Raw genomic sequence first — 19,105 nt, 5'->3', positions numbered from 1 at the left:
GTGTGCCATTATACAGAAGCAGAAAGCTGATGTCTTGCCTGTGGCAAATTCTGTTGGTGAGATTTGAAACCATCATTGTGATGTCACAGCAGAAAATAACTAAAATACACAATTATACAATTGTTAAAAAAGAGTAACAATAACAGTAAACAATGCAGATTTAATACCACATACTCATTATTGTGCTTGACATCAGAAATATTCTTTTTTTTCTTGAAAGCTGCATCAGTACTTAAGGTGTCCAGAGGATTTAAATAAATGTGTGTGCTGCTAACTAGCTTTCTAAGACCACATTCATGGACCATGGAATAAATATCAGAAACTAAAGTCAAGTTTTTGGCAGTTCATCAGCCGAAAATCAATAACACCTACTTTCACTACTGGTATAATTGTCAATTCTGATAAATGCACAGAACTTTATCAAGATGGAATTTGTTGAGATACATTTATTTTCCTTGTTCTATTTTATTTGTATGAGCTGACATAGTGTAGCCCTTAAGTTCATGTATAATACATCAATATTATTTGCTTTTGTATTACAACTACAAGATACACACACAACAAATCTCACAAAAATGTCCATCTCTCTTCTCTCATGTGAGAATATGATAACTAAATGACTACTCTTATAGTTAATTATCATTCATACATCAGATCTCAGTAACAAATAGATTTATGTAGATAAAACACACAGAACTGTCCTTGTGTTAAAGCAGCAAACCTTTATTTAATACATTGATACTCATTTTGAAATCTGTGAATTGTTGTTAATACAACAGCCTTCCTAGCTCAGTCTCCATCTTTATTCTTATCAGAAGCATGGTCAATGTCACTTGGCATTCCTTTCATTACAACAGTATCTGAAACAGCAAAATTTCTTTGTTTATGCAATTAATTTCTCTTCCTTACAAGCATGCTCAACTTTGATAATGCCTGGATGAGGACCATGCACATTCCTTGTAACACCACCTTACACTAGCCACAAAGCATAGCAACAATCAAAGATTAGATCTCTGCATGAAGCTGGCAAGTGGGATTTTCATATCATTACAGTTTAATTTCAATATACAATATTAGCTACCAAGGAGGAATTACTTCCTAAAGGCTAACATACTGCAAGCATTACTGTTCTATTACTATCAAGCAAAGATAAAATAATTCCGTCTTTAAATGTGTGTAGATCTTTGTTGCACAATTTTAACAGACGTTACTCTTTCATAAAATATGAAAACATTTTCTTAAATGTTGTTTCCTTGTAAATACTGTACAATACATCAAAGCTTTCTGTAGTCTTTCATGCAAAATAATGTTTGGTTCTTTTCACAGTCATGCACACACATACAAAAGCATCTTTGCAACGTAAGATACTTGTTAACAAACTTATGTGCGTGTAAGTGTACTACAAAGAACAAATATTGTATTTTGAATCTCAGAATATAAACTAAAAGGCATTTTATATCCAATAGCCGTGGTTTTCTTAATAAGGAGGAGGCCATTGCTTCCGCAGTATTTTATTTTTACAGGGTATAAGAACAATGATCTGTAGGGCAAAAACAAGTACAATCAATTGTAGTTATTACCTTGAGCATTTTTTCAGCAATATGCTGTGCCACTGTCAACACTCAATGATATGGAATAATATTGTGTGTGTGTGTGTGTGTGTGTGTGTGTGTGTGTGTGTGTGTGTGTGGGGGCTCGCGCGCGCGCGCGCAGCGCACACACACACACACACCATTATTATTATCCTTAATTACAGCAAATCATATTTGTTATTATCTGAAAAATTTTTATCCATGTAACTGCAATGATTTTCAAAAACCTTTGAGATTGTTGGAGGAAAACTTTTCAGACAACATCAAAATTTGAAAAAATTCATTTTTTAACCTGTCTTTGTATTTAAGTATTCCACGTTACACTGTCAATAAAGAGGTAAGGACAACTAACAAGAATCCCATTAAGGTTCAAACAAGTGCACAAAGTTTATTGGTAAATATTAAGATTATTACTTCTTTTTAGCAGTGTGGTAATTATAAAGCATTGTTTCAGAAAAAGCAATACAATACGTAAAAGTAAAAGAAATATAATAATACAAAGCAGTGTCAAATGCATGCCTATTAAGAGTACAAAAATGAAGCATTAAATGATAACATCTTTAAATTTCCTCATATCTGAATGTTACCATCAGCAGACTGCTCCACTGATGCTCCACGATCGATATTAGCATCATCCATGGGAGGCCGGTCAACCTCAGCCATTGGTGAATAACTAACACTTGGATCAACACCCTGTAAGAAAACAACAAGCACCCAACTGGAGGACGAAATCTGAAAATGCAGAAATATTGACTGCATATACTGCACTTATTACTCTTTGCAGCCGAGCTAGTTTTGACAATCAATTACAAAAGGTAAATCACAGTTTTGCAACTAAGGGTCTTACAATATCATCTGAATAGTGAAAGCACAGATGAGGTATCCAGTAAGTCAGTCAGGGTGTTGAGCAGTAAAAATTATTTGCCATCAAATTTAGAAGAGAATATGACAATTGGTTCACTCCATTTTTACTATGTCCCAAAGGAAAATAAATCTACATACTAACAAACGAGAACATGTGTCTAAATATTTCTTGAAATTATTATACGTATGAGCCTATCAATTATCAGGATAAATATTTCTGAATGAAGAAATAATGCTAATAGTATGCAATTATATGTGTACAAAATACTTCTCCACTGTGTGCCTCTAAAGGGTTTTTGTCATTAACAGATTGCTTCTTAACAAAGGTCACTGGGCCATTGCTTACAATGGAAATTTGTTCATTCCTTCTCTTTATTTAGTTTTAACAGGGCATCTGATTGTTATCAGAGGATAGACGCTACTTCCTCTTTTAAAAAAGAGGTTGCCAACTTTTTAAGAGCAGTTGCTGATTAAAGAACCATATATAAGAAAATTTGATGTAGTACAACACACACTGACCATTACAATTTAAGGACGTTGCATACGCCAATGCTAGCAACCGATTGTGGAAAAATTTTACTAGTTATCTATTTATGCAGAGCATAATTTCTTGAATAAAAATATAAAACAAACATATCTATGACATATTCAAATTTCATATTTCAATCTCTAGACTGAACTGTTCATATCACTGAGGCATGTTCTGACTTCATGCACAGATGCCAATGTTGCTAAGGAGTACAACTGGTGATGTGTGTGTCTGATATAGTAAAGAAAACAGCATGTTAAACTCCAAACGGAAAAGTAGCTAACAGCCCATTTTGGTAATGAAACAGAGCTTCTTAATAAAGGGTCATGAAAGGAAATTCAAAAGTTATTACAGTGATGTCTTCAATTTATAGCATCTATAATTTGCCATTTTAGGTATTTTATACCCAACCAAGTGGATGTCCATCTCTTTAGACTGGAGTTAATGTCCAAGCTGTAACAGATCATCCCTTGAGACAGTTGAAAGATGGATGTCATTAGTTTGATACATCTGTATATTCTGCAAGAAGTATTATTTACTTGTAATTTTATTGTATTTACGCCCCGTGGGGGGAAAAAAAAAAAAGCTTCTGGTATTTTATCACATAAACACGTCGACATTAATTAAATGCACAAAACTTACAAAATCTGTCAGACTTCCACAAAGTGTTCCAACAACAACTGAAACTGGCACAAAACTAAATTAATTGACAACTATAAGGTGAACAACAATAACAATAATAATAATAATAATAATAATATGGTGGGGCAACTATTTACAGCCTGTAAATGAGACAGAGTAATTTTGGAAAGAAAAATGAGTTTTCATTTGTGTGCAAAGCTACACGCACAATAATTTGCCACAAGTATATTCAGATGAATTTTAGCAAGAAAAAAAGAAATCAGGCACAAGAAGACATTCTTTTCTTCACTAAACTGGATATTGTGTGATGCTACATTTCCTGCTAAAACACAACTTTGAAAATACATTCAATATTTTGGGTACATACACACCAAGGAGAAGCAAATTATAATTTTTCCCCTTTTATACAGAAACCAAATGGACTATAGAAAACAGAGATATGATACTACACTACTGACCATTAAAATTGCTACACCATGAAGATGACATGCTACAGACATGAAATTTAACCAACAGGAAGAAGATGTTGTGATAGGCAAATGATTAGCTTTTCAGAGCATTCACACAAGGTTGGCACTGGTGGCGACACCTACAACGTGCTGCCATGAGGAAAGTTTCCAACCGATTTCTCATACACAAACAGCAGTTGACCGGCGTTGCCCGGTGAAACGTTGTTGTGATGCCTCGTGTAAGGAGGAATAATGTGTACCATCACCTTAACGACATTGATAAAGGTCGGATTGTAACCTATCACAATTACGGTTTATCATATCCCGACATTGCTGCTCGCGTTGGTCGAGATCCAATGACTGTTAGCAGAATATGGAATAGGTGGGTTCAGGAGGGTAATACGGAACGCCGTGCTGGATCCCAACGGCCTCGAATCACTAGCAGTCGAGATGACTGGCATCTTATCTGCACGGCTGTTAACGGATCGTGCAGCCACGTCTCGATCCCTGAGTCCACAGATGGGGACGTTTGCAAGACAACAACCATCTGCACGAACAGTTCGACGACGTTAGCAGCAGCATGGACTATCAGCTCGGAGACCATGGCTGCGGTTACCCTTGCCGCTGCATCACAGACAGGAGCAACTGCGATGGTGTACTCAACGACGAACCTGGGTGCACGAATGGCAAAACGTCATTTATTCGGATGAATCCAGGTTCTGTTTACAGCATCATGATGGTCGCATCCGTGTTTGGCGACATCATGGTGACCGTACATTGGAAGCGTGTATTCGTCATCGCCATACTGGCGTATCACCCGGCATGATGGTCTGGGGTGCCACTGGTTACACGTCTCTGTCACCTCTTGTTCGCATTGACGGCACTTTGAACAGTGGACGTTACATTTCAGATGTGTTACGACCCGTGGCTCTACCCTTCATTCGATCCCTGTAAAACCCTACATTTCAGCAGGATAATGAACGACCGCATGTTGCAGGTCCTGTACGGACCTTTCCGGATACAGAAAATGTTCGACTGCTGCCCTGGCCAGCACATTCTCCAGATCTCTCACCAACTGAAAATGTCTGATTAATGGTGGCTGAACAACTGGCTCGTTACAATATGCCACTCACTACTCTTGATGAACTGTAGTATTGCGTTGAAACTGCATGGGCAGCTGTACCTGTACACGCCATCCGAGCTCCGTTTGATTCAATGCCTACGCGTATCAAGGTCGTTATTACGGCCAGAGGTGGTTGTTCTGGGTACTGATTTCTCACGATCTATGCACCCAAACTGCGTGAAAATGTAATCACATGTCAGTTCCAGTATAATATATTTGTCCAATGAATACCCGTTTATCATCTGCATTTCTTCTTGGTGTAGCAATTTTAATGGCCAGTAGTGTATGAGCACGGTAAAATATTTGCATCACCTTCGGGAGTATTTTTACCCATGAAAAAGTATTATCTGGTAGTGCCATGATAAAAAATGTAGTTTGTTTCATACTTCTGGGAAAATACTGCTTTATAGTTAAAGGCTACCGCTTGTTTTCACCATGGAGCAATGTAAGACAAATAGTAACTCGCAATAATCTCTAGTGCCAAAAACGTACAAATGCAATTTATTGTGCATAGACCTACTGTTTGACAACAAAATGAGTTACATAAGACTTGAAATGATAACAATAGTCAGACATTTTTGCGTGAAACGCAAAACATGGCCCTAATACTGCTACCTTGGAAAGGGAAAAACCAAAGCAGCATTTGTCTGATTATATTGGGGACCTGTAAATTATCTACGATAGGACATACCTACAATACATTTATAAGTATTGCCACCTTGGAAAGTCAAAATAAGTTCATAGATTTAAATAATACCTGTGTAATTCATGGTGAGAGCATATGTTTGAAACAAAATAGTTATTAAAAAAAACAAGCATATGTCAATAACAAACAGAGGCAATAAAAAATAGGAACTGTGCATCACATGCAAGGTCATTTTAAAATATTCTAGTATTATCAGAAAACAGTCTGGACAGATCTTCCCTCCCTCAGTATGCTTTCCCCACAATCCACTTTTTGTTATGTTAAAGTATCTGGGATCCATGTACAATTCCATTCTGTGCAATGTTCATCAGTAGAATAAGGAAGGGATACACATTATCTGGTTACCAAATTATCCCCTCCACCTTTCCAACCAAACTTTGCACTGTTGTTTCAATAGGGTGAAAATGTAAATCAGAGCCAGGATTGTATTCCAGATCACTCTTGACATAGAAAGACATACAGGAACCAAGAGTTTCTGTCATATCTAAAATGAATAACATGTTTGTTGTTATTTTTTTAATTCACTTTGGTTACCTTAGCATCCTACCTGAAACTTCAATTTGGTTATTTAGTTTTAATCTTTCACATATTTTACGCATCCTTCATCTATTGGCTCATCTAGAGTGAAATAAAATATAGTGATTGCTTTATTTCTGCGAGAAGCTACCGAATCAAGCAATAAATAAAGCTACTGTTTTTTATGGTTGGCATTTTAAGGTTTAAGCGTGTGAGTTCAATAACAACATCACAAGCACAATTTCTTAAAAGCCTTACAAGTACGAAAGTAACAACTTTGATTAATTATATAGACCAAAAAAAGATTAGAAGGAAATTGAGATTAACCTGGAAACAATATAATGCCAAATAATGGCTGTATTGAACTGTGTGATGTATAAGGTAGGCCTCCTACCTAACAACAGTAACAGTAAGAAGAGAGACACACACAGTTACATAAAACACTGTGTACATGTCACCTGCAGTAGTTTAGAACATAGTTAGGACTTGTTAACAAAGTTACAAAATGAACAGTTATACAGTTATTTTGCAACATATATAGATAATTTTTCCTCAAATTATTTTCATCACTTCCTGTGCAGAATGTTGTTCACTTAAGATAAGTTGTGATAGCTTCGAAAGCCAAATGAATACTTCATAACTGTTCAGATTATGATTCCCCTCCTTCATCCTTTAACAACACGGGGCTAATCAATGTATTAAGATGAAACCACAATACCTTATACACACACTTGGGAGTAGTGAAAGCTTCCTTTAATTGTTGTATTTGCAAGGTGTGCAAGAAAAGTAACGAGACCGATTTTTTATCTATCAAAGTTTCTATTTTTTTCAAACAACAATATTGTCCCTTAAAAGTAGTTCCTTTTCATTCATCATTTCCACTTGGTAGCAGCACTGAAGGGCTTCAACTGATGTGGCCTTTACATGTCAGTCATGTTCTTTTGAATACTCTCCAGAGTCCCAGAATGACATCCTTTTGAGACATTTTTGATTTCAGGGAGGAAAAAGTCACAAGAACTCAGATCTGGTGACTAGGGAGGCTGTGCAGCAACAGGAATGCCTTTTGAGGTCAGAAATTCCGTGGTGGAAGTGTCATTGTCATGATGCAGCCTCCACTTGTCTGCAACATCTGGTCTCACTCAATTCACCCTTTTCTGAGCCTTCCAAGGGCATGTTTCTAACAACCATCATCCTTATTGTTAAACAGCAGGAGCATGCACATGTCTGACATTTTCGTTGGTTTTTGAAGGTGAAGGTCTCTCTGAATGAGGTTCATCTTCAAGGTGTTCTCGGCCTTTCAAAGGAGACATGTGCCAGTGAAAACCTTGTGCTCTTGATAAGGAATGTGCACCTTATGTTAGTTTTAACTTTTCAACAAGTATAATATAAAACTTGATTGCACAATGTTGCTCTAAATTCCAATGTTCCATTTTTTAACACACAACAAAAACACAATTTCACTGATGGCACTCTCAAAAATCTTGTAATGGCTGTATGGAGCTGAAACATGGACTGAGCATCTGGAAGGGATGAACACAGTGTCGCCAGATCGCTCGCAGCGCTGTCTGTATCATTACTTTTCTCACATACTTCATATTTATTAGCTATAAGAGTTGAAATATTTTTTATATTGCTAAAATGTTCATTCCTCTAGTATTGTGTAAAATTTCTACAAGCCACCACTCTCCTGTTCAGTCTTATTTGACGTTTTCTGGTGGCAAAAGTGTCACAAAAAATGTGATAGTCTGCTCCTGTAGTATTCTTGAAATCTGGTCCAATGGCCTCGTTTTAAAACTTTTCAATCAAAAATGTTGCTGATGAATAATCAGGCACAATTTGGGAGAAAGCAGTTTTTTTTAAGATATTGTTATAGTATCAGGAAAAAGTCTTCTTTTTAATTTTGAGATGCACCGCCAGGGAAACAGAAACATTGCAAAAGCACCTTTGCAACCACTGAATGAAACTTTGATACCTGGGCGGAAGGGGAAGAACTGTGTTTTGATTATGTGACACACTTCTTTCTGGGTTATCTCGACTTTAAAATACAGCTCTTCACTTCAGTTCCTTTGCTCAATAAGCAGTTAATATGAGGGAGAAGCAACAGGCACAGGAACCATTCACTACTGCAAAATGTTTCATTTATAACGTGATCAAGGCTGGAAAAAAATTTAAGTGATTTTTTTGTGAGCAATTATTCCATATATAATTTTAGTGCATTTTGCTGAGTCATGTCACCATAGTGCCATCTACAAAATGGCCGAATCTATCTCAACTGTTGTTTTTTGCTGATAGCGTCTATAAACAAAGAGCAATAAATTTATTTACTTCATTTTTCTTTGCAGTTCAGAAGAAGTAACATCCGCAAAAACAAACACCACATACAAATGGGGCAGTCGATCCTACAGAATCAAAACATATACTAAATATTTTGAATCCAAAATGTTTTACAGAGAAAACTTAAAAAGAGGCAAATTTTCAAAGCTATAAAAGGTAGAAAAAAATTACATTATTGCCCCTCAATACATGTAGGGAGGAAGTAAAGTGAGTATCAATAAAAAAAAAAAATAATAATAATAAAATAATCTAAAATGAGAAGGATATGAAAGTGCCCTGAAAGAATTAATAAATAGGAAATAAAAAGAAACAGATTGAAAATATACAAGATGTTTATTACTAATAGTTTTTACACCTGTTCACTTCTTATTAATTCACATTTTGTGACAGTGGAGAAAATACAACATGTATATGCTTTTATGCGACATGGAAGGTGTGTGTACTTTAAATACCTATTGTCAATTATGGCGGTGGTGGTGGTTGTGGTGGCGGTAGTAGTGGAGGTGTTGCTACCGAGATCACGAGGTTTATGAATGGTATTCTGTAATGATTAGTTATAAAAAGTTACCAAATTTTATATGAAGAGAGTACAAAAACAGATCCTGCCAACTGCAAAATAAAAGGTTCTCCGCGTAGTGTTGAAGTATATTGAAATGAGAATATAAGGATACTTAGCATAGAGTGCACCATTACCATTTACTCTGGCTGTGTGCAGCTTAATCTGCAATTATTTATGGCCCTACATAATAATAAAATAAAGAATCTGCTGTTTATGCCAAACATTATTATGTCACACATACATCAGTTGAATTAATGCTGCACTGTATGCAGTATTTTAGGGAGACTATTTACTCCTCCAAGATATTCAATGTTTATGACAGAAAATAATATTAAATGTTTTGTACCTGGTGTGATGCCACATCTGGATGCTGTTGAGGATGATAGTGTCTCGGAGGTATATGGTATTGATAAGGAGGATAATATGTATGAGGATGTGGAGGATACTGTGTGTATGGCTGATAAGCAGGTTGCTGCTGAGGGTATGGGGGATAACCAGTGTGAGTGTGTGGTGGGCGAGGTGGTACTGGCACTGTCTGTGGTGCATTTGGATTACCAGCTGGTCCTGCTGGTGGTGGTGGTGGTGGATAACCTTGATATGGTGGTCCAGGTGGTCCTCCAGGTTGTTGATGAGGGGGAGGCAGCCCTGGCTGACCTGCTGGATGACTGGCAGGCATGTGGGGTGTATGCTGCTGGGCTGCAATTGCCGGTGGTAAACCTACTGTTGGTGGTGTCGATACTTTACGAGGTGGGGGTGGTACAGAGGGAAGTGCTGGGGATTGAGTAATTTCAGAGGGCAACTTTGTTGGTGCCATAGGACCAGGTTCAGTTTGTTGCGGTGCTGGCTGCTGTTGCTGCTGCAACTGTTGCTGCTGTTGAAGAATGTGTTGCTGTTGAGGATGCTGCATCTGCTGTTGCAACTGAGATTGTAATTGCAGTGGTGGATGTTGTTGTTGTTGTGCCTGAGGTTGCTGCTGCTGCTGGGGTTGTGGTGGCAGCTGCGGCTGTTGCAGCTGTTGTTGTGGCAACGTTTGCTGCTGCTGTGGCAATGGTGGTGGTTGTTGTTGTTGTTGTTGCTGCTGCTGCTGCTGCTGTGGCGGCGGCGGTGGTGGTGGTGGTGGTTGTTGTGGCGGCTGTGTTGTTTGCTGCTGTTGTTCAGGTTCATTGCTTGGCTGCACATCCATTGGCTACAACATGACAGCAATAAAACTTTAGACTCTCTTCAAAATCGCTAATATATTGATTTGTGCACAAAATTTCTTCAGACTAGAGACCAGAAAAATGAAGTAAAAGCAAAATTATGTGACATGCTTTACACAGCATATGAGACTAAGAGACAGAATCAAGAAAAGTACTAAACTCGGCACTGGAAAGAAAGTCTTAAACCATCTGGGGCTGGAAGTAAGATGACTGACAGAGTCACAACAGAAACATGTAGCACAGCACTTTGAAAATAAATCATAAAAAGTAAGATGCTTCCAGCCAAATACTAAGAATTCAATAATGATGCAGCACATAATACTAACAAAACTATAAAGGTGGTGCTCTTAAATCAGTTACATAAGTGAATAATCTATGTTGCATCCATATGAATGATACTGAAGCACCAGAGATTTGACTTCTATTTCTATATTTTAAAATAAAAGTTCGTCTCTTTGGAAAAATAAAATTGGACTACTTGAGATAATTTCTTTCTTAAAAGGATAAATGACTTACAAATGACAAAAACACAAGATTAGCACACTTTTGGATTCCACTACGTGGTTTAACTTATGTTTACACAATGTCCTGATCCTGTCACTAATTCAAGGTTGTGATAATAATGTAGTTAAAGAAAGGTTTCAGAGCATTGTCAACTGCAAATATTCAAAATACTGTGAGCAGTTTCCAAAAATGTAACTCTCTTTAAGTTTCAGAGTAATGCTGATGCACATTCACTGATTAACTATAATAATAACTACATGTAAAATTGTTTCTTACAAATGAAAAAACAAGTTTGAGACAGTAATGGTGCATTTTAATATGCACATGCCCTCTTTGATCTTTATTCTTTTGTCATTATTAAAGTCAAATATTCAGGACCTGTAACTGAAATAAAAAAGCTCTCAGTGTCATTAACAAGTTTACTTAGAAGCAAGAAATGTGACACCACATTCACAAACATTGTATCTTACTCCCCCGCCGCTCCAACACATTCTTCATTTACACAGAATTTCAGCAAAACTTTTGTGCAAAATTCGAGCCGAGTTTTCGTTCTGGCATAACCACAAGTGCTGGAATGAAGATGAAGAATGCAAGACCATAGAAAGCGGTGAGAAGCTGTCAGCCAATAGCGTGCTGACCAGGAGCGGCATTTAGTGGAAGTGAATACGAGCACTGTTCCTGCCAGCCTTGGCCAGATATTAGTGGATAGTATTCACAGAGTATTAGCACAGCCTAGCAGAGCACTACGAGAACAGTTATCAGTGATCCATATCCATTGCTTGTTGGGGCGTTGTCTATAGGGGAGAACACTTCTGTTTGCATGTCACTCATCGCTTGTGAGACCCTTGTTATTTCAAATTTAAGTATTGTCTGTCTGCTTTATTGAAATAAAACTACTAATGTTATTTGCTTGAATTGTATAGCATTCTGAGACTGCAGTATCCCTTAGGCACCCTATATGCGACAAGTGGGCAGGACTCCACAATTGACGACGAGGACTCAACAGTTTTAGCAACAAGGGAAATCGAAAACCTCACTGACATTACCCCAGATTCATTTCAAGCAATTTTTGAAGATATAAATCAGAATGGCTAGATCAGGATACAAGGCCCACAGGTTATGATACACTACCACACTTCTAAACAGACATGATATAGTACAGCCAATCTACTGTTGAGCAGTAATAACAGCCATTCTTTGTTAATAGTCAAACAATGCACAACTATCAGAAATGGTAGGATGACATCCTACTCACCACATCGTTCATCAGATTTAGAAACCACACACATGCCATTAAGAAAGTAGAATTCTGGCAGATTCTCACTATTTCCTTCTCTCATTATAAATATCATTATATTTTGTCACACTCAGTTATTATAAATATCCCCATCAACTATTAGTTATTTGTGATCATGGAGGCTAACCTTTGTGCTTTGTTGGCTGAGGGGCATCTGATGCTGCACAACAGCCTAAACAAATTGGTGGGGCAAGTCATCCCCCACCCCTCCCCATACTATATGGGTGCAACAATAAATTTAAAAACAACATAATTCAAAGTTCTTTATAATGTGCAATTTCCCAATGTTGGAGATAATGGTTATTACTAAAGCATGCACACAGCTTACAATAACTGGGGTACAGCAAGAGGGGTACAATAAAGGAGTGCTTACACCTGTGTGCCTTGCGGCTAGGTACTGGTAGCTGTATGGCTAGCTTGCTCCACACAGATGATGAGGCACCGAGTGTAAACACAGGTGTGAATGGTACCACTTGCATGCACATGTTGAGAAAGAGGCATGAACATAAACCCGTGCCTTTACTTGCACGTGGGGCAAACACAGTTACACGGTGACTAGCTGTAAGGTGCATAGGTGAAAACGCACTCTAAGAGAGCCCGCAGCCTGGCGACAGTATCCAGACGCAGTGGCCGTGCCTGTGCATGGTTCTGTGAATGTGTGCATGCTTTCTATTTCCAAAGAAGGCCTTTTGGCCAGAAGCTTAAATATTTAGTGGCCTTTTCATTGTGCTTGTCCAGAACTCAACGCCTTCTCTATCTGGTGAGTAGCAAACTATCCTTTTCACAATAGTGTTATTTTCAATACTACTTTATGCCTGAATTTTTAAAAAATTTGAATTCACATCTTTGTGAGTAAAATAGTTTAAACGGCAGAAAATGAAGAGTGATAGAGAAAACAATTTCATGAAATCTGTGCAGGTAGATCAATGAAATATATGGTGTGAAATGCATAACACTGTGGTATGCACTAAAACATGAAGTATAAAACTGCAGCTCTGGGCAATTTCATCTTTAACAAGCATTGTCTAGATTAAAAATTGTTATTGTGTGTATTTTATATGCTACACTGCGAAAATGGAAGCTACAGAAATTATAAACTGATGCAATTCAGAACAAAAGAAGCAAAACAAGACAACTAGCAAACAGAATATGCAACAATTTGCACTGCAACTCAAAATACAAAATCATTTCACATAAATAAAAGCAATTATTTACCTCAGGTTTAGGCTGAGAATCTTCTGTTGTGTTTTCAGCAGTTGGAGGTGCCTCTTCCGTCTTCATGCGTTCCTTGCGAAGCTGTTCATACTGACGTTCCACCATACGTTGGAAGGTTTCATCATCCACAGCACGCACACAATGCTACAAAAACATGTCACCTTTTAATAGTGAGATCAGTGAAGTTCATCTGCAATAATTTATTTATTTTTACATGTTGCCAAGAAAGTCTCTCTCTCTCTCACACACACACACACACACACACACACACACACACACACACACACCTGCACCCCTACATGGTACTGGCTGGGCGCACAATGCCGGGATTGAATTTCGGCAGATGTACTGGGGTGGGGTGGAGTAGAGATTGTTTCATTCAGGAGGCAGAGAGGGAGAGGGAGAGGGAGATTGGAGGTAGGAAGAGGGTTTGGGGATAGGTAAGCTCACAGTGTGGAGGGAGGCAGCAGGTTTGTGATACACTGGTATCGGAGCCTGTAACAATGTAGCACACAATGCAGGTGACATGAAGGTGTGAATTAGAAGGGTATGACATGACAGAAGAAAGGGAAATGTTGAATGGAGTGTGTGGGGACAGTGGGGTAGTGGAGGTTGTGGCCACGAAGGTTGCAGGAGCGAATGATGTGTTGTGAGGGTGATTCCCATTAGCATAGTTCAGAAAAAGTAATGGTGGAGGGGAGGATCCAGATGGCACTGGTTGCAAAGCATCCATTATCTCTAGTATGTTGTGTCCAGCTGCATGTTATGCTGCAGGGTGATCATGTTAGTTGTTGGCCATAGTTTGGCAGTGGCCATTCATTCTGGTGGACAGTTGGTTTGTTGTCATACAGACATAAAACACTGTGCAGTGATTGCAGAAGAGTTGGTATATGACATGCTTGCTTTCACATGTGGCCCGCTCTGATGGGATAGGGTAAGTCTGTGGCAGGACTGGAGTAGGAAGTGATGATGGTGAGGGGTGGAATGAACGGGTCTTGCACGGGGTCTTCCATAAGAATATGACCTTTGTGGAAAGGGGTTTGGAGTGGGAGTGGGGATAGGGATTGGCTAGGAAGCTATGTCAGTTGGGTGGGTGATAGAATGCCACTCTAGACATGGTGGGAGAATGTCCCTCATTTCCTTGTACTATGATAGATAAGGCACTGGTGAAGAATATTGTTCACATAATTCCAACATTTTTTGTCCTCTGGTGGCCAGTCCATGCGGGAGTGACTTTTTGGTGTGGAAGGGGTGACAGCTGTCAAAATGCAGCTAGGGTTTAATATGGGCAAAGGTATGGATGGAGTCATCAGAGAGGTGGAGGCCAACATCCAGAAAGGAGGCACGTTGGGTTGAGGAAGACCATGCGAAGCAAGTGGAAGAGAAGGTGTCGAGGTCATGGAGGAATGAGGATAGGGTGTCTTGGCCCTGAGTCCAGATCATGTGGGAGGCTACACTTTATTCAGTTGACTGGAGGTGTTGGTTAACAAGAGCTGAAATTCTTTTGGTAGGAGCACATTAACCAGCTACCATGGGGCATCCAGGATTACTGGGTTTGTTGATTTTGGGTAGCATGTAGAAGGTGTGTGCGTGAATGGAATGTTGTTAGGGTGAAGAGGGAGATGGACTCAGGGGAGAGGTTCTGGGATGGACCAAAGCATTGGAGGTTAAGTTGTAGTTCTGTGATGGTATCATTATGGAGGATTTTGAAGGGGGAAGCCTTCTGTCAGGTACCCACTGCAATTCATCATGGCAGTGGTGGAGCCTTCGTATCCAGAGAGGATGGTTAGATCACGATCTATGTTGGGATTATGAATAGCTGTCCTTTCTTCTGTTGAGAGGTTAGTGTTCTCAGGAGGGAACTTGAGGAAGGATGGTGAGACCAAATTGGTGTTAAAGGTGACCAAGGAATGATTCAGTGGGGTGGGGGGTTCATAGTTGGATGGTGATATGAACTGGGAAAGGCAAGGTTAAATGTTAGGTTTAGCTTGGCTTTGGTTGGTGGGATTGGCAGCAAAGAAGTGTTTCTACTGTAGGGGATGGTAGAAGGAGCATGGGTCTTTAGCAAGTGCAACATGGTTAAACTTGGGTGTAGAGCTGAATGTAAAGCCTTTGGACAAGACAAACTTCTATATGACTGAGGTTTTTTGGTGGAAAAGTAACAGCAGTGTTTTGGGTTTGTTCGGGTTATGAGTTTTGTGGAGTGTTGGTAAGAGAGTTTTAGAGGACATGGAAAATTGTGAAGATCAGCTAGGTAGGGTCTGGGCACTGAAATGGTTGACAAGGGGGTTCACTGCGGGCAGGATACATGTTGATGGATAGTGATGCTTCAAGGTGGGAGAAAGGACAGCCATACATCATCTCAAAACAAACTCTGACCTATCATTCTTCCTGCAGATAAAGTCTCTGCCACTGTTGCGATGAATCGCACTGACTACCTGACAGACGGCTTCTGCCAACTGTTAACTCCTTATCCCAACCACAACCCACACTCCATCTTCTAAATGCTACCCAAAATCCGTAAACCCAACAATCCTGGACACCACATTGAAGCTGGTTGTTGTGCTCCCACATAAAGAATTTCTGTTCTTGTTCACCAATACCTCCAACCAATTGCCCGAAGCCTAGTCTTCACATCAAAGAAACTAAACATTTCCTTCACCGACTCCCCACCATACTCACACTTTTACCACCTGGACCCCTACTCTTCACTGTTGATGCCACATCCCTATACACCAACACCCCTTACGCTCTTGGCCTTGCCGCAATCTAACGCTACCTCTCCCACACCTTTCAGATTCAAACATACTACCTCATTAGTTGTGCATCTTACAAATTATTTCCTTGAACACAACCACTTCTCCTTTGAGGGGAAGGTATATAAACAAATCGATGAAGCACAGCCCTGGACATCAGCATTGCACCCTCCTATGCCGAAGTTTTATGGGCCATCTATAGAAAACCTTCCCAGCTTCTCAAAATGGGAGATCCCTTGGGTTCAAGTTCACTGATGATATCTTCATGATCTGGACTTAAAGCCAAGACACCTTATGCTCATTTCTCCATAACACCACCTTGTTCCCCATCCACTTCACCTGGTCTCTCTCAACCCAACATGCAACCTTTCTGAATGATGACTTTCACATCTAACGGCTGCATTCACCTCTCTCTCCATATTAAAATCCTACCTGCATTTTGACAGCTGTCATCCCACTAACACCAAATATCACTCCCAGATAGCCTGGCCACTTGAGGACATTGTATTCACATCAATGAGAATTTGCATGCTCGGTATGCTGAAGCTAATGAAGGACTTCACATGCAGGCACCCCCCCCCCCCCCCCCCAAACACAGTTCGCAAACAGTTTATCCATGCCATATCCTCACACATACCTAATACTCCCACCACCTCTAAGAAAAAATTACAAAGGAGGGTCCCCATCATCACACCATATCACCTTGCACTAGAGAAATTTAAGCATGTCCTTTGTCAGGGCTTTGATTATCTATCAAGCCTGGAAATAAGTCATCCTACGCAAGATCTCTGACACCCCTCCAAAAGTGGTATTCCATCATCCTCCTAACCTATGCAACATACTGGTCCACCCCTCTGACACTCCCACTTCCAACCCCTTGTCACAGGGATCAAATCCCTATGGAGTGCCTAGTTACAAGACTTGCCCTATCCATCACTCCAAACTTCCTACTCCAGTCCTGTCATACACTTATCCTACCCCATCGGAGGCAGGGCCATATATGAAAGTAACCATTTTGTATACCAACTACGCTGCAACCACTGTACAGCTCTCCATGTCCACATGACAACCAACGAGCTATCCATCGGAATGAATGCCCACTACCAAACTGTGGCCAAGAACAACACTGACCACCCTGTGGCACATCATCTTCATCATGCTTCACGCTTCAAATTGCTGGTTGATAATTACTGGGTTCTTCACGTTCTGTTGCCAGCACCCACCCGTTACACAGTCAGCACGTACAACTGTCACCCCTGCATCCTGCATTTTTGTCCAGCAAACCTGCTGCCTCCCTTTGAGCCACTAGCTACCCATCCCCAACACAACTTCCTGCCTCCCACCTCTCTCTCTCTGTCTACCAGCTCCACCCGACACAACCCACACCCCATATACTGAAATGCAATCCCATCTTTGTGTTGCCTACCAGTCAACCAGTACAACGAAGGAGCACAGAGTGTCTCTCTCTCTCTCTCATTCCTCCCCCCCCCCCCTCCCCCTCCTACTGCTCTTGGCCTTGCCGCAATCTAACACTGCCTATCCCACACTCTTCAGATTCAAACATACTACCTCATTTTGTGTGTGTGTGTGTGTGTGTGTGTGTGTGTGTGTGTGTGTGTGTGTGTGTGTGTGTGTGTGGGGGGGGGGGGGGGGGGGGGGTGCACTTGTATGTACTGTGGCTTATCCAGGGTGTATACGTGGACAAGGAAAACAAATTCCCCAATTTTTCCCAGATGAAAATACACTTTTTCCATGTTAAGTGACAGTATACTCTTCCTCGGCACTGTAAAACTCATCAGGCCTATGGTTTTATATGCAGGAGTGGAATTTTCCAGCACTTTAGGAAACGAGACTCAAGAGTGGGGAAAAAACGTTTTGAAAGACCTTTGATGTGCAGCAACATGTGCGCTGCATATTTTCGTATTACCAAGGTATAAATTTCAGTTACACCAAACACCGCATGTTACTTTCCGAAACATTGAAATCGAGATTGCGATGCGCTTTTGTAAGACAGTCATAGCTCCTGTCACGTGATCTCGCCAGCTGACGGCAGCATAGGACACATGATGTTGTGAGCCAATAGCAAGATCACTCTTAAGTAACGCGAACACACAAATAAGAAAAGTTAATGGTGTAAATTAATATACATTCACATACAATACTGGTCTCGAAGAATAATAAGATGGAAGAAAAGTTAAGCTTCCACACATAATGTTGATCTTTTTTTCGTGTGTTACACTTTAAGATACATCACACAAATGTGCCAGTAAAATGTCGTAAATGTCTGATCTTTTGGCCTGGAAATTCTTCTTAATGGTCGTCCTCAATGAGTTGATTTTTAAATGAGAGTCAAACGCTTTGTGATTTAAGAAATTCATCGTACATTCTCTCACATAGTTTATCTTGCGTAAAAAGGAAATCTGCTTTGAATGTAACGCTTTTCAAACCACCATTCGCAATATTTTCCCACAACCTGTTAGAATTAGGTTCGTTTCAGCAGTTGCAAGAGAACACCAAATAACAGGCATCACCGCGCTTGCGCAGCTACGATGACGCAGGAAGCCCATATGTTCGTACATGTAAAACATTAAAAGATCTTACGTATGGCATTAAAGAAACAATACATAAGATGATACGTCAAGAGCGTCGAAATTTCGTGAACCATACTAAAACGGATAATTCGGCTTAAAATGCACATTCGTATGTACATTTTCTTGGAGTACCCGTACTGTATTATCTCATGTTTGGTTCTTTATTATGGCATAATGCCATATGTGCACTTGAAATGCAGCGAACAGTTGAAACTAGCCAATAGTGTGA

At 39.8% G+C, this 19,105-nt stretch overlaps 1 protein-coding gene across 5 annotated transcripts in view; it reads right to left on the bottom strand.

Moving 5' to 3' along the window:
* Positions 1 to 403: 403 nt before the first annotated feature.
* LOC124622618 (SWI/SNF-related matrix-associated actin-dependent regulator of chromatin subfamily E member 1) overlaps positions 404 to 19,105 on the bottom strand; it is a 105,607-nt gene continuing 86,905 nt past the window's right edge. For 2 of the 5 annotated variants that reach the window (XM_047148382.1, XM_047148384.1), the window contains exons 11-14: positions 13,530 to 13,673; positions 9,661 to 10,500; positions 2,180 to 2,285; positions 406 to 860 (exon numbers count right to left, since the gene is read on the bottom strand). In XM_047148382.1, coding sequence (XP_047004338.1) covers positions 790 to 860; positions 2,180 to 2,285; positions 9,661 to 10,500; positions 13,530 to 13,673 — 1,161 coding nt within the window. In that variant the 3' untranslated portion in view covers positions 406 to 789. Of the gene's footprint in view, positions 861 to 2,179; positions 2,286 to 9,660; positions 10,501 to 13,529; positions 13,674 to 19,105 lie in introns of all 5 variants that reach the window. The other 3 variants (XM_047148385.1, XM_047148383.1, XM_047148386.1) reach the window with 3 other exon arrangements.

Source organism: Schistocerca americana, chromosome 7 (genome assembly GCF_021461395.2).
Source record: "Schistocerca americana isolate TAMUIC-IGC-003095 chromosome 7, iqSchAmer2.1, whole genome shotgun sequence".
NCBI classification, from domain to species: Eukaryota; Metazoa; Arthropoda; class Insecta; order Orthoptera; family Acrididae; genus Schistocerca; species Schistocerca americana.
Note: the sequence above shows the minus strand (reverse complement) of the source record. Positions and strands in the feature narration are given on the sequence as shown.